The sequence below is a fragment of the Gallinula chloropus genome (genome assembly GCF_964237585.1).
Source record: "Gallinula chloropus genome assembly, chromosome: 3".
In the NCBI taxonomy this organism is placed as follows: domain Eukaryota; kingdom Metazoa; phylum Chordata; class Aves; order Gruiformes; family Rallidae; genus Gallinula; species Gallinula chloropus.
Genome location: NC_140087.1, coordinates 20,708,482 through 20,722,128, shown reverse-complemented (window position 1 = coordinate 20,722,128; position 13,647 = coordinate 20,708,482). Strand labels below are relative to the sequence as shown.

Below are 13,647 nucleotides of genomic sequence, written 5' to 3'. Positions count from 1 at the left end.
CTGTAGAATTTGTTCCCAGTGATCATTTCTCCTTTGCTTTCTGTTTATGCAAAACTTGTGCATTTTGTTCCCTTAAGGCTAGTGGGCACACTCCAGTCCTTCCAGATGCAAAAATAAAGTTTCCATCCTACATTTTTCTAACTGAACAGAAAACGTTCACTTATTCATATTTCAGTCTCTTTTCATATCCCAACACTGGCAATGAAATTGCACACAATTGCTATCAATAAGTCCTGCAGCTGTTACTGCTACCAAGAAGGTTAAGTCAATAATTTTATACACATGACAAAGATAAGAAGCATCTCAGCAATGAGACCAATGGCTTGAAAGGGAAAGATCACACAGGGTGCTGTACTATCACTGCTGTAGACTGCTTTCACTTCTTATAAAAATATCCTCCGTGTCAGTTGCTGTGATGTTCTGTCAGAGGAAACAAGTCTCCAGGACCAGGAACAACTTTACAGTAATTTATGGAAGAGAAGTAGAAAATCTCAACATTTCTCTTTTACTATGAAAGCCTAAACCACAGATTATTTAAAAGCTTAGTTAAAACATTATTTTCTTATTGACTAATCCACTTTTCCATGGAGGTGAAACAATCTAAATAATGGAAGAACATTCCAAAACTCATAAATGTCAAAGATTTAGTGATTCAACCTTAAAAATTACATTCTAAAAGTTGAAATACCAGTTAAATGAGTCTGCTATTTATAGGATATCACCATTCTACCCGTGCTCCATATAAATTGCTGACCCTAACAATATTTCAAGCTTTGAAATATTGTTGGAGTGCCAAGTGGAATAACTGCAAGAGTGAAAAATGAAGATGCTAAATGGGAGCGAGTGGGATCAGTCACCAACAGCATTTCAGAAGTTGCACCAGAACTTGAAGTATTGTTGATGACTGGTCCCACTCACTCCCATTTAGCAGTTCCTCATTTTTCATATCACCTACTTGCGTAACAGTTTAGAGAAGAAAACACTGTCTCAAATCAGAATTCTAGTCTACATGAAACAAGGAAGTACCTTAACAAAACTTATATGGAAAAGTGTGTGCCCAAATGAAACCTCTGAAGCACCAAGGAACAAATAACAAAATGGTACAAATGGAAGTAAAATAAATTCTGTCTGAATGTAAGAAAAAAAAACCCCTCTATAATGCCAAGATGAACAAACACTGGAAGAAGTTGCCAGATGATGTCATGGAGATGCCAAGCTTGGATGGTCAAAACCCTTGAGGAAACAGGCCTGAGCAAGCTGCTTTAGCTGGGCCTGCTCTAAGGAAGGGAAACTGATCAGCTGATTTCCACAGGTACAGTAGCTGAGGCTGCTGCAAGGGACAATTCTATGATTCTGTATGAATCCTAAACTGTACAAACACACCAGCTTAGTATACCAAGCTCTTCCCAATGACATAAACAACTGTTCCACGTGCTCCTAAGTCACACAGACACTCAGATTAAGGAAGGCTGCAGAATTATTACCAGAGAGGCTTGAGGACAACGCCCATCTGACTGTGGAAACTCAGCTGCAAAGTTTTTTCTTGTCTCTGACAGCTTGCAGACAGAGTTGAATGTTAATATGCTTAACAGAAATCAGAATAAAAGCGGTTTAACTAGAACTAGAAGCCACCCAAATTAAACTGACAACTTATTTTGCTCTGGGTAAAAAGAAAAAAAAATCCTAACAACTTTCTAATATTCACTGTGAGACAGTACAGCACAGATGAAAGACTAAGCCTAATACCTACTACCAGTTTCCAGCAATTAATCAGCTGTTTCCTGAGATCTGCTGCAGAATCTCTGACCATTGTTATCAAATACACCTTCAAATAAACCAGACCATCAAATGCCAAGCAACACTCAGGCAAGACATAACCTGTAATTTTATCAGCAGAAGTTACAAAAACACAATGCAAGTAATAGGTATTTGTCAACAGTTCTTCAACCTGTATATTTTTCTGCATTAAGTCAGCAGCTGTAGTCAATACTAGTTTTTGTAAAAAACATTCCAGTTTCTGGAGTAAAAGCAATTAAATCTATGTATGCATTAACACTGTACTGAGGAAATTGCTTTGCCTAAACTTTTAAGAATACGAGACTGCAATTATGAGTAAATATGAAATAAGTTACCAGTAAAAACTAAGGTATAAGATGGATAAAATGGCTATAAAATGACATACCTATAAGCTCCGAGGGATTCTTATCACTGAAGTGTTCACATACACGTATAAATGTTTCTGTATTCTCAGGTGTAGGGCACTCACCATGCCTGAAAAACACAGGAACACACAGATTAGGAGACAACTAGGGCAAAAGGGAAGAGAGAAAGTAATAATTAATTACTTCAGTGTGATCTTTCAAGTTAAAACCTGAACATTAAAAAAGTGCAAACAACTTACCCTTTACACTGGAGCTTTATGTATTTAATCCCTTCTTTCTCTATATCGTTCCTATCATAGAATCTAGTGGTGTTGGTCAAGTCTACCAGTAAGCCCATTTTTACCTAAAAAAACATAAAATGAAAAGAAGGAAGCTTCTATATGCAGTTCAAATAACAGTGTATAAATAGCAAATGACTAATAACATCCAAATCAAAAGCAATAGCAGGCTACAGTTGCAAGTTTAAGAATTCTTAAATATTCTATCTGTTAATAAACTTCTCTATTTTAACACCATCATAATCATCTGTGTTTCTGTATGAAAGCTGGTGTCTGGATTAGCACTAGCCATCAATTCAAAAACTTCAGTTTGTTCCCACTAACGTTTCAAAATAAGAAGGATCTGCTAACCGCAGGAAAGTATCTGGTAAGGAACTATTTTAACATGTTAAAAGACAAATAAGGTGCAAACAGGTGCTCTTAGGCTTTAAGTAGAAAAATACTAAACACTGGCAGAGTGGAAGTACAAAAAGAAAAATTAACTATTGAGATATATGTAAGTATACACTTAGAAAAAGTACATCAGTTTACCCAGCCATTCAATTAGAGTGCAAAAAAACATCCACATTTTCAAGTTTAAAAGAAAAATTTCCTTATATTGTCAAAAACATTTCATTCAAAGTTAAAATATGAAACAATATATTTTTAAATCTTCTTGAAAGGTAACACTTAAATATAGCAAATTGTTAAAGGACAGCTACATGAAGAAATGTAAGTGATTTGCAGAACATAAGTTTAATTCTCCCATCCAAAAGCACAAGTGATACGACTCCACTTTAGTATTGAAAACTCAAAGGCAATTCCCAACACCTCTGTTCTCAAATAGCAGCATCAAATGTTCCTACCAGAAGCCTCCCAACCTCCTCAAAGTCTTGCTACAATGACTTATCTCTGAGAAGATGCATGAAAGCACACAATTTAATTTTATGTTGAAGCTTTTAAGCTCAAAGAATACTCCCATGCTTTTCCTTCAACTTTTAGCAATTACTCTTTTGGACATACTTACAGATTTCAGTTTCCTGACTGATGTGCAGAAGCCAAGAGAACACTACCACATACTTCAGACCCAAAGCATCACCAAGCATTTGGGATGTTGCATTTAATTTGCACAGAAGGATGACATAGCAAAGTGTCTGCTAGAGAGCAAATTCTGAACTACAGGACTCTCAGGCTTCAGGCCTGATATTCCTTTGCAATTATTACAAATTATTTCAGTCATATACAAAGTGACACTGTTCCTCACACATTTCATGATGCAGTAAACCTAAAAATCTATAATTTAGCCAGAGCTATAGAAGCATGTTTGGCATATAGAGCATATACAGTCTGAAAACCATCTCCTTGCTTTATAAAAATGATAAACATTTGGTCTCTCAGTTTACGGAGTTACCTGCACGTAGCACACTACAATTTAGAGTGCATAGCAAAAGAAAAGAAGGACATTTTTTAGAAGCTGGGAGATTATATGTAATTTATCAAAAGTATACAGTTACAATGTTCCAAAAATCATACAATTATAGAAGACCAAATTGGAAAGGACCCACAAGGCTCATCAGGTCCAACTCCTGGCTCCACACAGGGCCAGCCAGGTCAGAGCATGGGACTGAGTGCATTGCCCAGATGCTTCTTGAACTCAGACAAGCTCAGTGCTGTGACTCCTTTCCTGGGGAGCCTGTTCCAGTGCCTGACCACCCTCTCAGTAAAGAACCTCTTCCTAACATCCAGCCTAAACCTCCTCTGTCACAGCTTCATATCATTCCCTTGGGTTCTGTCACTGGTCACCAAAGAGAGGAGATCGGCACCTGCCCTTTCACTCCCTCTCATCAGGAAGCCACAGACTGCGATGAGGTCTCCTCTCAGCCTCCTCTTCTCCAGGCTGTACAGGTAAGGTGTAAGAGGCAAGTAAGCCTTTCCCTCCAGAGCCTTCCCCATCCTCCAAAAATCCATGCAAAATACCACCTGCACTACAGAAATCAAAACATTTCATTCACTAACCAGGGTTATATTATCCTTCTCCTGACCAAATACAATTCTCACCTACAGAATAAATTCTACTACAGGTGCATTCATGGCACAGGTGCTTCGCTCCACTCTGAAACCCTGATAACACACTGGTCATCAAGGACCTCCACTCAGTCATGGTCTTTTAACTGTGGTCCCTGACAGTTCCTGAGAGGAACAGATTTTTGAAAGACTACCTAAGCTAAAATACAGGGTCACCCACTGGAAAAAACCTCATTTTCCAATGAGCGTTTTGCATGACTGATATCTTACAGTCCACCATGCCCACTGAATAGCACAGCTCTGGAAGAAAGAATTTAAATTGTTGAGCAACTTCTCATTAAAACATGCATTTATTTATTACAAGAACTGTTGCAACACCACATCTCAGACACCACACTGAAACACAACTGAAACTAGTTATTTTTCTTGCTTCTAATCTTTAAAGACAACTGGAGAGAAGGAAAAAAAAAGCTTGTCGATAGCTTGAAATTCTCAGCTTCTACATACAATAATACCAAGATCTTCTTACCACCTCCATTCTGCTCATACTTATTTTGGCCAGGCTCTCCATGACCTCCTACAGTTATAAAAGCCTTCCTCCTCACTTTCTCACATTCCAGCCATCTCCAGCTATTAATGCCTTATGTGCTCACGCTTCTGCTGCTGTGCAATTAAATGGGTTTAGCTCAGTTCCCCTTGTTTGACCCCAGAAGTTTCTCATTAGATACTGGAACTCAGAAACATCCTCCCCAGGAGGGAGAGAGCATACTACAATACACTGAATTCTCTCCAGTCAGAGGGGGTTTTTTTGCCTTGCATTTATTTTTTGAGGAAAATAGTTTAAATCAGTGATTTAACTGATCCGTGAAAACAATAACCAATGATAGGTTTGAAAACTAGTTTTCCTAATAGGAATACCGTAACTTGAGCATTACTAATTGTCCAAACATTCTTTTGATTTAACTAATGTCCTAGCTCTTCATAACAGAAACTACCTTTTATAAAAGATAAACAATACTAACCCTAACCTGACTACTTAAGAATCAGAAGGAAAATGGGGATGCTACCCCTTATCAAATCAGATTTTAACATTCAGATTTTCATCCACCACCTCCATGAGAAAAAGGAAATGCACAGGAAGCTTGTTGGAGGAAATGCCTCCCAGACAGATACTGTCTTTTAATGCTGAACTGGTACCTTCAAGAATCTGCGTTAGCAGCAGCATCTATTACTAAAATCCAGATGTAAAAGTTTCTGCTGAAGGCTCTAATTTGGGACATAAATTATATGGACTGAAGTAATAACCAGGTTTCATAAGTGATTCATTCTACAAAGTGCAAGCAGTGAAACCCACTGCAGTAAGATGACAAGAACCATACACAGTAAGCTACTTTTGCCTTAGGAAAATTCGCTTTTCAAGGTCTCCTCAATTGCACATTCATCTCATTGCCAGATTGGTGGTAAGCTGCTGTTCTACAAATACTGCACTCCAGCAACCCACTGAGCATCTCAGCAAATATGCTTTCAAATAGCAAACATTTAGCAACTATACCAAGTTATACCTAAATCCGTTATACAAAGTATAACAGATTTGATGAGAATGGGGAATTGAGGGAAATTGCATGATCTCCTTGTTAACCAAAATAACCAAACCATGAATAAGACTGAGTTTGGAAAATTTCTAGTTATGCCCATTAAAGCCTGCCAGAGTCAAAACCAACATAGAATCACAGACTGGTTTGGGTTGGAAGAGACCTCAACAATCATCTGGTACCAACCCCCCATGGGCAGGGACACCCTCAACTAGACCATGTTGCCCAAAGCACCAACCCGCCTGGCCACGAACACTGCCAGGGAGGGGGCAGCCACAGCACCTCTGGGCAGTCTGTGCCCATGTCTCACCACCCTCCTAGTGAAGAATTATTTCCTGACATCTAATCTAAACCTACCCTCTTTTAGTTTGAAGCCATTCCCTCTTGTCCTACCACCACATTCCCTGATGAACAGTCCCACTCCCACTTTCTGGTAGGGCCCCTTTAAGTACTGATAGGCCATAATTAAGTCTCCCCATCGCTTTCTCTTCTCCAGGCTGAACAAGTCCATCTCTCACAGCCTGTCTTCACAGGAGAGGTGCTTCAGCTCCCTGATCATCTTTGTAGCCCTCCTCTGGACTCACTCCAACATTTCCATGTCTTTCCTGTACTGGAGACCCCAGAGCTGGATGCAGACTCCAGGTTGGGTCTCACGAGAGCAGAGGGAGACAATAACCTCACTCAACCTGCTGCCACGCTGTTCTTGATGCAGCCCAGGGCATGGCCTTCTGAGCTGCTAGCTCACAGTGCTGGCACATGCTGAGCTTGTCGTCAATCGGCACACCCAAGACCTTCTTCCCCAGGGCTGCTCTCAATCCGTTCTCTGCCCAGCCTGTAATTGTGCTTGGGATTGCACTGACTCACATGCAGGACTTTGCACTTGGCCTTGTTGAACTTCATGCAGTTCAGGGTCCCTCTGGATGGCATCCCTTCCCTCCAGTATGTTGATCTCACCACACAGCTCAGTGTTGTCAGGAAACTTGCTGAGGGTGCACTCTATCCCACTGTTCACGTCACCAACAAAGATGTTGAACATGCCAGGCCCAATTCTGACCCCTGAGGAACACCACTTGTCATGGGCCTCCACACGGACACAATGCATAAAGAGGGACTCAAGTAGAATTTAGATGCAGAGATGAAAGAATGCAAACACAAAAACCCTATCAGTTCAAACACCTGAAGACAGGTACATATGCTTGACTGGTAGTACTTTCTTACCACATTAGCCCAGAGGTGCTATACCATCTACTAGCTAAGCCTACATAAGATTCATAAAGTGAAGATTCCCATATTTTAGTCACCTGATTCTTTTGATGTTTAAGATCTGGTATTGTTAGACAAGTTCAGAAGTAATTTAACAACAACAACAACAAAAAAATAACAGAAAAAATGTCACTAGCATGATTAGTTTCATAAAACAGTCTTTACTGTGCTAACCTTCTATATAACAATTTAACAAACAGATTAAAAGAATTAGGTTGTAAGCCTTTGTTTGCCTGGAAGGTTCAAAATCCCATTTCCCACATCTCCAGATGCACTGCAGTGGGCACAACACTTCGCAGACCTATATGAAAGGCTGGACAAGTCCCGTTCCTCACCTTTATTGTCCAGGTTGTGCTACAGTGAGCACAACATGCAAGTTGAAGTAGACAGATAGAAACAGGTAAAACAGAGAATTAAATAAGCCTGAAGCACAACTCTCCAACCCAATGATAAAGGCACCCACCCACCTTCCTGGGTCCGAAATGATGCTCCTATTTTTTTAATCATTATTTAAGCATTGTTTTTAACAATAAAATCCATAAATTTTTTTCTTCCATACTTGGGTATGACTGGTTGGACACCCTAAAGCATTCTATACATCAAAAGAAGAACATCATGCATTGAAACTACACAGGAGTTCTATGAAATTCTTCTTTCACTTTTAGAGTTTTTCATTCCAATAAGCAAAAACTGCAACTTAACACATCCATACACAGGAATCATTTGTAAAACTACTGACTTGGACTATCTGACTTTTGAAAATGACATCTCTCCAAGAGAGATAATAACAGAGAAGAGTGAGATTCTCACTGCTGATAGAGTGAACGAGCTGGAGGATTTTGCACAATTCTTGCCTGTAATAAAGTACTTCTGGAAATTTAGGGGTTGCATGGAAAACTTGAAAATGCAAGCAAGAAAATATTTCTGCATAGATGTCCCTGTGGAAACTATCAACCACTTTTTTCTTAAATATGAAAAGCGACATTTGAATAAAGATTGACAAAGGAACATTTCAATTACTAGAAAATTCAACTTTACCTTCAGACTCTTTAAGTAGTTGGATAGCATGCTCGGGTGAAAACGATTTTCTTCAGCAACCTGTTCATCATACCTTGGTCCTAACATTGTCTTCAAAGGTAAGAACTTTCCTATGAAAGACAATAAAATTTTGCAGCATTTTAAGTATACATAAAACTTTGTGATTTCAAATCAACATGCTGAGAAGATTTTATGCAGTTGCTCGCCTCCAGTGAAAAGTAATCACAGGGAAAGTATCAGTAACAGCTGATACTTTTTTGTATCAAGTGTTGATGAGTGTTTTGTAGTAACCAGTTCTCAGAATTCACAAAATAATTTTAGATGTTTAAAGGTCAGCTAAACTAAAACAAAATCATTTAACATGGGGGAGACTGGCTGGAGAGCTGTCAGGCAGAGAAGGACCTGGGGGTGTTGGGTGACTGCAGGCTGAATATGAGCCAGCAGTGTGCCCAGGCAGCCAAGAAGGCCAGTGGCATCCTGGCTTGTATCAAAAACAGTGTGGCCAGTAGGTCTAGGGAGGTAATTGTGCCCCTGTACTCGGCATTGGTGAGGCTGCACCTCGAGTGCTGGGTCCAGTTCTGGGCTCCTCACCACAAGAAAGACATTGAGGTCCTCGAGCGAGTGCAGAGAAGGGCAGCCAGGTTGGGGAAGGGGCTGGAGGGCAAATCCTATGAGGAGCAGCTGAGAGAACTGAGGCTGTTTAGCTTGGAGAAGAGGAGGCTAAGGGGAGACCGTATCACCACCTACAACTACCTGACAGGAGGGTGCAGAGGCGTGCCAATGGTCTCTTCAGCCAGGTGACAGGAGATAGGACAAGGGGAAATGGCCTCAAGTTGTGCCAGGGCAGGGTCAGATTACATATGATAAAACAATTTGTTACTGAAAGAGTTGTCAGGGCCTGGAACAGGCTGCCCAGGGAGGAGGTTGAGTCACCTTCCCTGGATGTGTTCAGAGAAAGGGTTGATGAGGTACTTAGGGATATGGTTTAGCTTAGGATGGGAATGGTTGGACTTGATGATCTTCAAAGGTCTTTTCCAACCTTGTGATTCTGTGAACATTTTTAGATAGCTTTTAGTGTGATTTAAGCTGTGGAGCTATAGCACATGACAGAATAGAGAAAATTTAAACTTGGTACAGGTGAAAACATGAGAATAGTATTTTATATTACAGCTTGTTACCCAACCATGAAAAGATCAGCTTTTATTACCCACAACCATAAAGCTAGGTAAAGATTACTGAAAAAAAAAACCAAACAAAAAAAACCAAACACAAAACATTTGGTCCAGAGTATCCATGCACTACAGATCTAATGTGCTCCTTAAGGCTTGCTGGAAAAGCTGTGGGCAGCACTTCACCTTCCCTCCAAAACACACCACCGATGTATTATAATTCAGACATCAGGGATGTTACAAAACCACAACAAAAACTTGCCAGAATTATGACTTACTGGACTACATCCACCAATCCCAAGAAACACCAATTTTCTTTAAATACTGATTTCATTTTCCATCTACGATATCCACTACAAAACATCTGAAATAATCTCATTGGAGATTTCCACCTCTTGCTTACTTTCTATACCCCAGCAATCTAGAGGCATGCCTATCCCTCCAAGGGGAGCAGGAACAGGTCTCTGAGCATGACAGACTGACCCAACAGCTCCTCCTGCGCTTCCAAGCAGACAAGAATTGAGAGCCCAGGTCATTGCTACCATGTACTTCTGCCTAGGAAGCTGCACACATCCCCCAGCGCAGGCCTGGGACCCTGCACTGCAGATACTTGCAGAACAGTAATTCACACAGAAAGAATGAGACCCAGAGTATCTGCCCAGCCTTGCTAAGGTTCATGAAACAGGCAGGGAGTAAAGCCTTTTTTTCTTTTGTGCAGTAACTTCTTGTGCATGATCCCACCGAGTGGAAAAGAATTACCTTGCAGCTGCTGAACAAACAAACAGGCCAGCAGTGATGGCACAGCAGATGACACACTGACAGAGGAAGCAAGAATGCAGTTTATGTTACTATTTTTGAGGAAACAGGGCTTAAAAGATAAATAAGCAAAACTAACAAGAACTTGCTGAGAAGAAAAACAAAGAATGAAGAGTCATTAGTCATTTTTGTGGTGGTCAAAGGCTAACAACCCAAGCTGTCAAATCTCCTCTTAGATACAAAGCAATGCCATCTGCCAGTCAGGGAAGAGAGATGATGGAGATGAGCTGTAAGACAAGGCTGTTACTTAATTGAGTCAAGCTCAGAGAGACAGAAGGAACTTGAAGGAAAGCAGTAACCTACAAAATGAACAACTGAAATTAAATGCTGGTAAACGCCAAATAATGCACAATGATTGGGAGATTAAGCCTACTTAGGTGTTTCACCAGGTTCTACATGAAACTGTGAACAGACATAGATGTCTTCAGTTGTACAATCAACTGCCATCCAAAAACCAAAAAAAAAAACAAACCCTAAGAAGATGATGCAGAAATGTGGGCTAGAAAATGCAGGAGTTGTAACTATTAAGCAAATTATGGCACAGTGCCATCTAGGATAGCACACTGAGTAACAAATCCTGTGGTTTGAAGAAAAAACATTAAATTACCACAGATAGGTTGATGAAAGGAGTGATACCCAGAAAACACTGGGGGGGAGGGAGGGGGCAGGAAATGGGGTTTGGAATTGCTTACCTTATAAAGGAAAGAACTTGAGAAAACTGAAATGAGGAAAATTTGTTTATCTCCTACCAGGCAGCAGGGGAGGCATTCATCTGAAGCCAGTAGTTATCTCATAAGCAAAAAACGTGTGTTTACATGATAACTAATTCACTGCCACCAGATGCCAGCAAGACTGAATAGCTAGCGACAATCCAGGCAGGCAGTGTGTTGCAGGTAAGTGCATCCAAGATGACAGCAATTACTGACAGAACCTGGAACACACGCAAAGCTTTGTGGAGTACAGCACTTAAAGCCATTAGGAACACACCAGGGACTGACAGGTCACTGTCAGTCGGCCCAGTAACAGATCAACAGTGACAAACATCAACGCCTTCAGGAAAAAAAAAAACAAAAGAAAGAAACAAGGAAAAATATCAACCAAAGAAGAGGCTGCCCAGGGAAGTCGTCGGGGCTGAGCTATGCTCCAGCACGGCAGATTCTACACGGCCAGCTGCCGCCTCTCTCATCAGACGTGACAGACGGGAAAGTTTTAGCCCTAAACTGAACCAGTGCGAAGCCAGAGCCCAGTATTCTCGCTCCCAGGGGCAGGAGGAGCCCGGTACCCTTCAAGAGAGACGGGGCAAACCAGTTTCAGGGGATGCACAAGCCGAACGGTGGAGGAGTCCCGGCGCTAAAGGCAAAGCCCTGCGGGATGCCAACTCCGGGACAAACACCAGCCCAGGGAGCTCGGGACGGGGGAGTGGGGGGACGGCGCCCCCGCACCAGCACAGCCGCGGCCCCGAGACAAAGCCCCGGCCGGGCCGGAGGGCGAGGGGCCGCGGCGGCCCGGAGGAGGCCCCCGCCCGCCCCGCGGCGCTGAAGAGGACGGGGAGGGGGGGCGGGAAGCGGCGGGCAGGGAAGCGCAGCGGAGGGGAGAGCGCCGCCCCCGCTGCCGCCGCACAGCCGCCCCGGGACGGGGCGGGGCAGGACCGGGCCGTGCCAGGCGCTCACCTGCCACGGGCTGCCCCCTCCTGGGGCAGTGGAGCCAGCGCGGCGGGATCTTGTTGTAGGACATGGCGGGGGCCGGGCGGCCGCCGCCACTGCCCACCCGCCCTGCCGGGGGGAGGGGAGGGAAGGAGTGCGGGGCCGGTGCGGCCCCGGGGCGCTCAGCGGCGCCAGCGGCCCCTCGCCCGCGGCGCCTTCATTCAGACCCAGCTCCGCCTCAGCCGCCGCTGGCCCACACTGCACCGCGGCGGTCGCTTCCGCTTCCGGGTCGCGGCCTGAGGCTCGCTGCGCCGGGGGTTGGGCTGCGCCGGGGGCTTTCCCGGGGGCTTCCCCGGGCAGGGCTGGGCTGGGCTGGGCTGGGCTGGGCTGGGCTGGGCTGCTGGCAGGGCCTCTGGTAAGGCTGGGCTGTGCTCTTCGGGAGGGACGGTGAGGGTGGCGGGGACGGGGCTCCGCGGCAAGGCTCGGGCCGCGGGACCCGTCACTCGCTGGGAGGCAGCGGGAAGGACAGGCAGAGCGAAACAGCGCTTCGTGCTGCCGGGCCGCGCAGCTACGCGGGGCCGAGGCCTATCCCTGGGGAGTGATCCACGCGGAAAGCGAGGAGGGGTTTTCACCCGAAAAGGACAGCCTGAAAGGCGCTCATAGGCAGTGGGAAGGGACGCAGTCGTGTTACAGTCACCCTAATAGAACAGCTGGAAGTCTAGGTTATTTTGATTTTAGTTTAGAATACTATCTCGATTTTAAAGGAGTTATGGCAGCTATGAGAATATAAAGCATGTTGAGGCCCTTAGGAATAGGGGAGTAGGACGGTGTGTGCCTCAGTCACTCTGAATTAAAATAATAGGCACTGTTTATGGACCTTGAGTCAAAACAGTAGGTACCAGAGAGAACGATTGTGGTTTGGGAGATCAGCCAAAGATGAAATGAGTATGTGCAAGGATGGGGCTAAGTCAGCAGATAGTGAGGAAGATTGTTGACAAAACAACCGGAGGACCCCCGTTCAACAGCATGTCTTGGGGACGTTTGCATATGATGATAATTTGCAGGAAATAACATAAATATGCTAATCATTACCTTCCCCTCATTGTATCCAATCGGTACAGTTAGCTAATGATTTCTGCACAATAAGAACAGGGGGTGGGGGGAGAATCAGGAGGTGAGAAGTGAGAAGACTCCTGGGTTGAGATAAAGATAAGTAAAACCAAGGAACTAATTCACTGCTTCCCATTGGCGGGCAGGTGTTCAGCAGTTTCCAGGAAAGGGGGGCTTCATCACTCCCTGTGGTTACTTGGGAAGAAAAGCACCATAACTCCAAGCATCCCCTGTTTGCTCCTTCTCCCAGGTTTTATTGCTAAATGTGATGTCATGTGAGTTAGGATATCAAACCATATTGTATGGAATATCCTTTGGCCAGTTGGGCTCAGCTGTCCCAGCTATGTCCCCTCCCAAATTCATGCACACCCTCAGCCTACTTGCTGCCAGGGCAGCCTGAGCCGCACTGCTCAGCATTAGCTGCAACATCCCTGTGTTAATCAGCACAGTTTTGGTCACAAACCTGAAGTGCAGCATCCTGTGAGCTTCTATGAAGAAAATGTACTTACCTCAGCCAAAACCAGCACGGGTGACCAGAGAAATACTGGGAAACATCAGCAATTTATTGTTTC

General features: G+C 43.6%; 1 protein-coding gene across 2 annotated transcripts in view; it reads right to left on the bottom strand.

Moving 5' to 3' along the window:
• RNGTT (RNA guanylyltransferase and 5'-phosphatase) overlaps positions 1-12,056 on the bottom strand; it is a gene marked incomplete at both ends in the record, with an annotated part of 184,240 nt that extends 172,184 nt beyond the window's left edge. For both annotated transcript variants that reach the window (XM_084262183.1, XM_084262184.1), the window contains 4 exons: positions 2,183-2,271; positions 2,402-2,505; positions 8,338-8,447; positions 11,993-12,056. In XM_084262183.1, the coding sequence (XP_084118309.1) occupies positions 2,183-2,271; positions 2,402-2,505; positions 8,338-8,447; positions 11,993-12,056 (367 nt within the window). The remainder of the gene's footprint in view (positions 1-2,182; positions 2,272-2,401; positions 2,506-8,337; positions 8,448-11,992) is intronic.
• Positions 12,057-13,647: the final 1,591 nt, after the last annotated feature.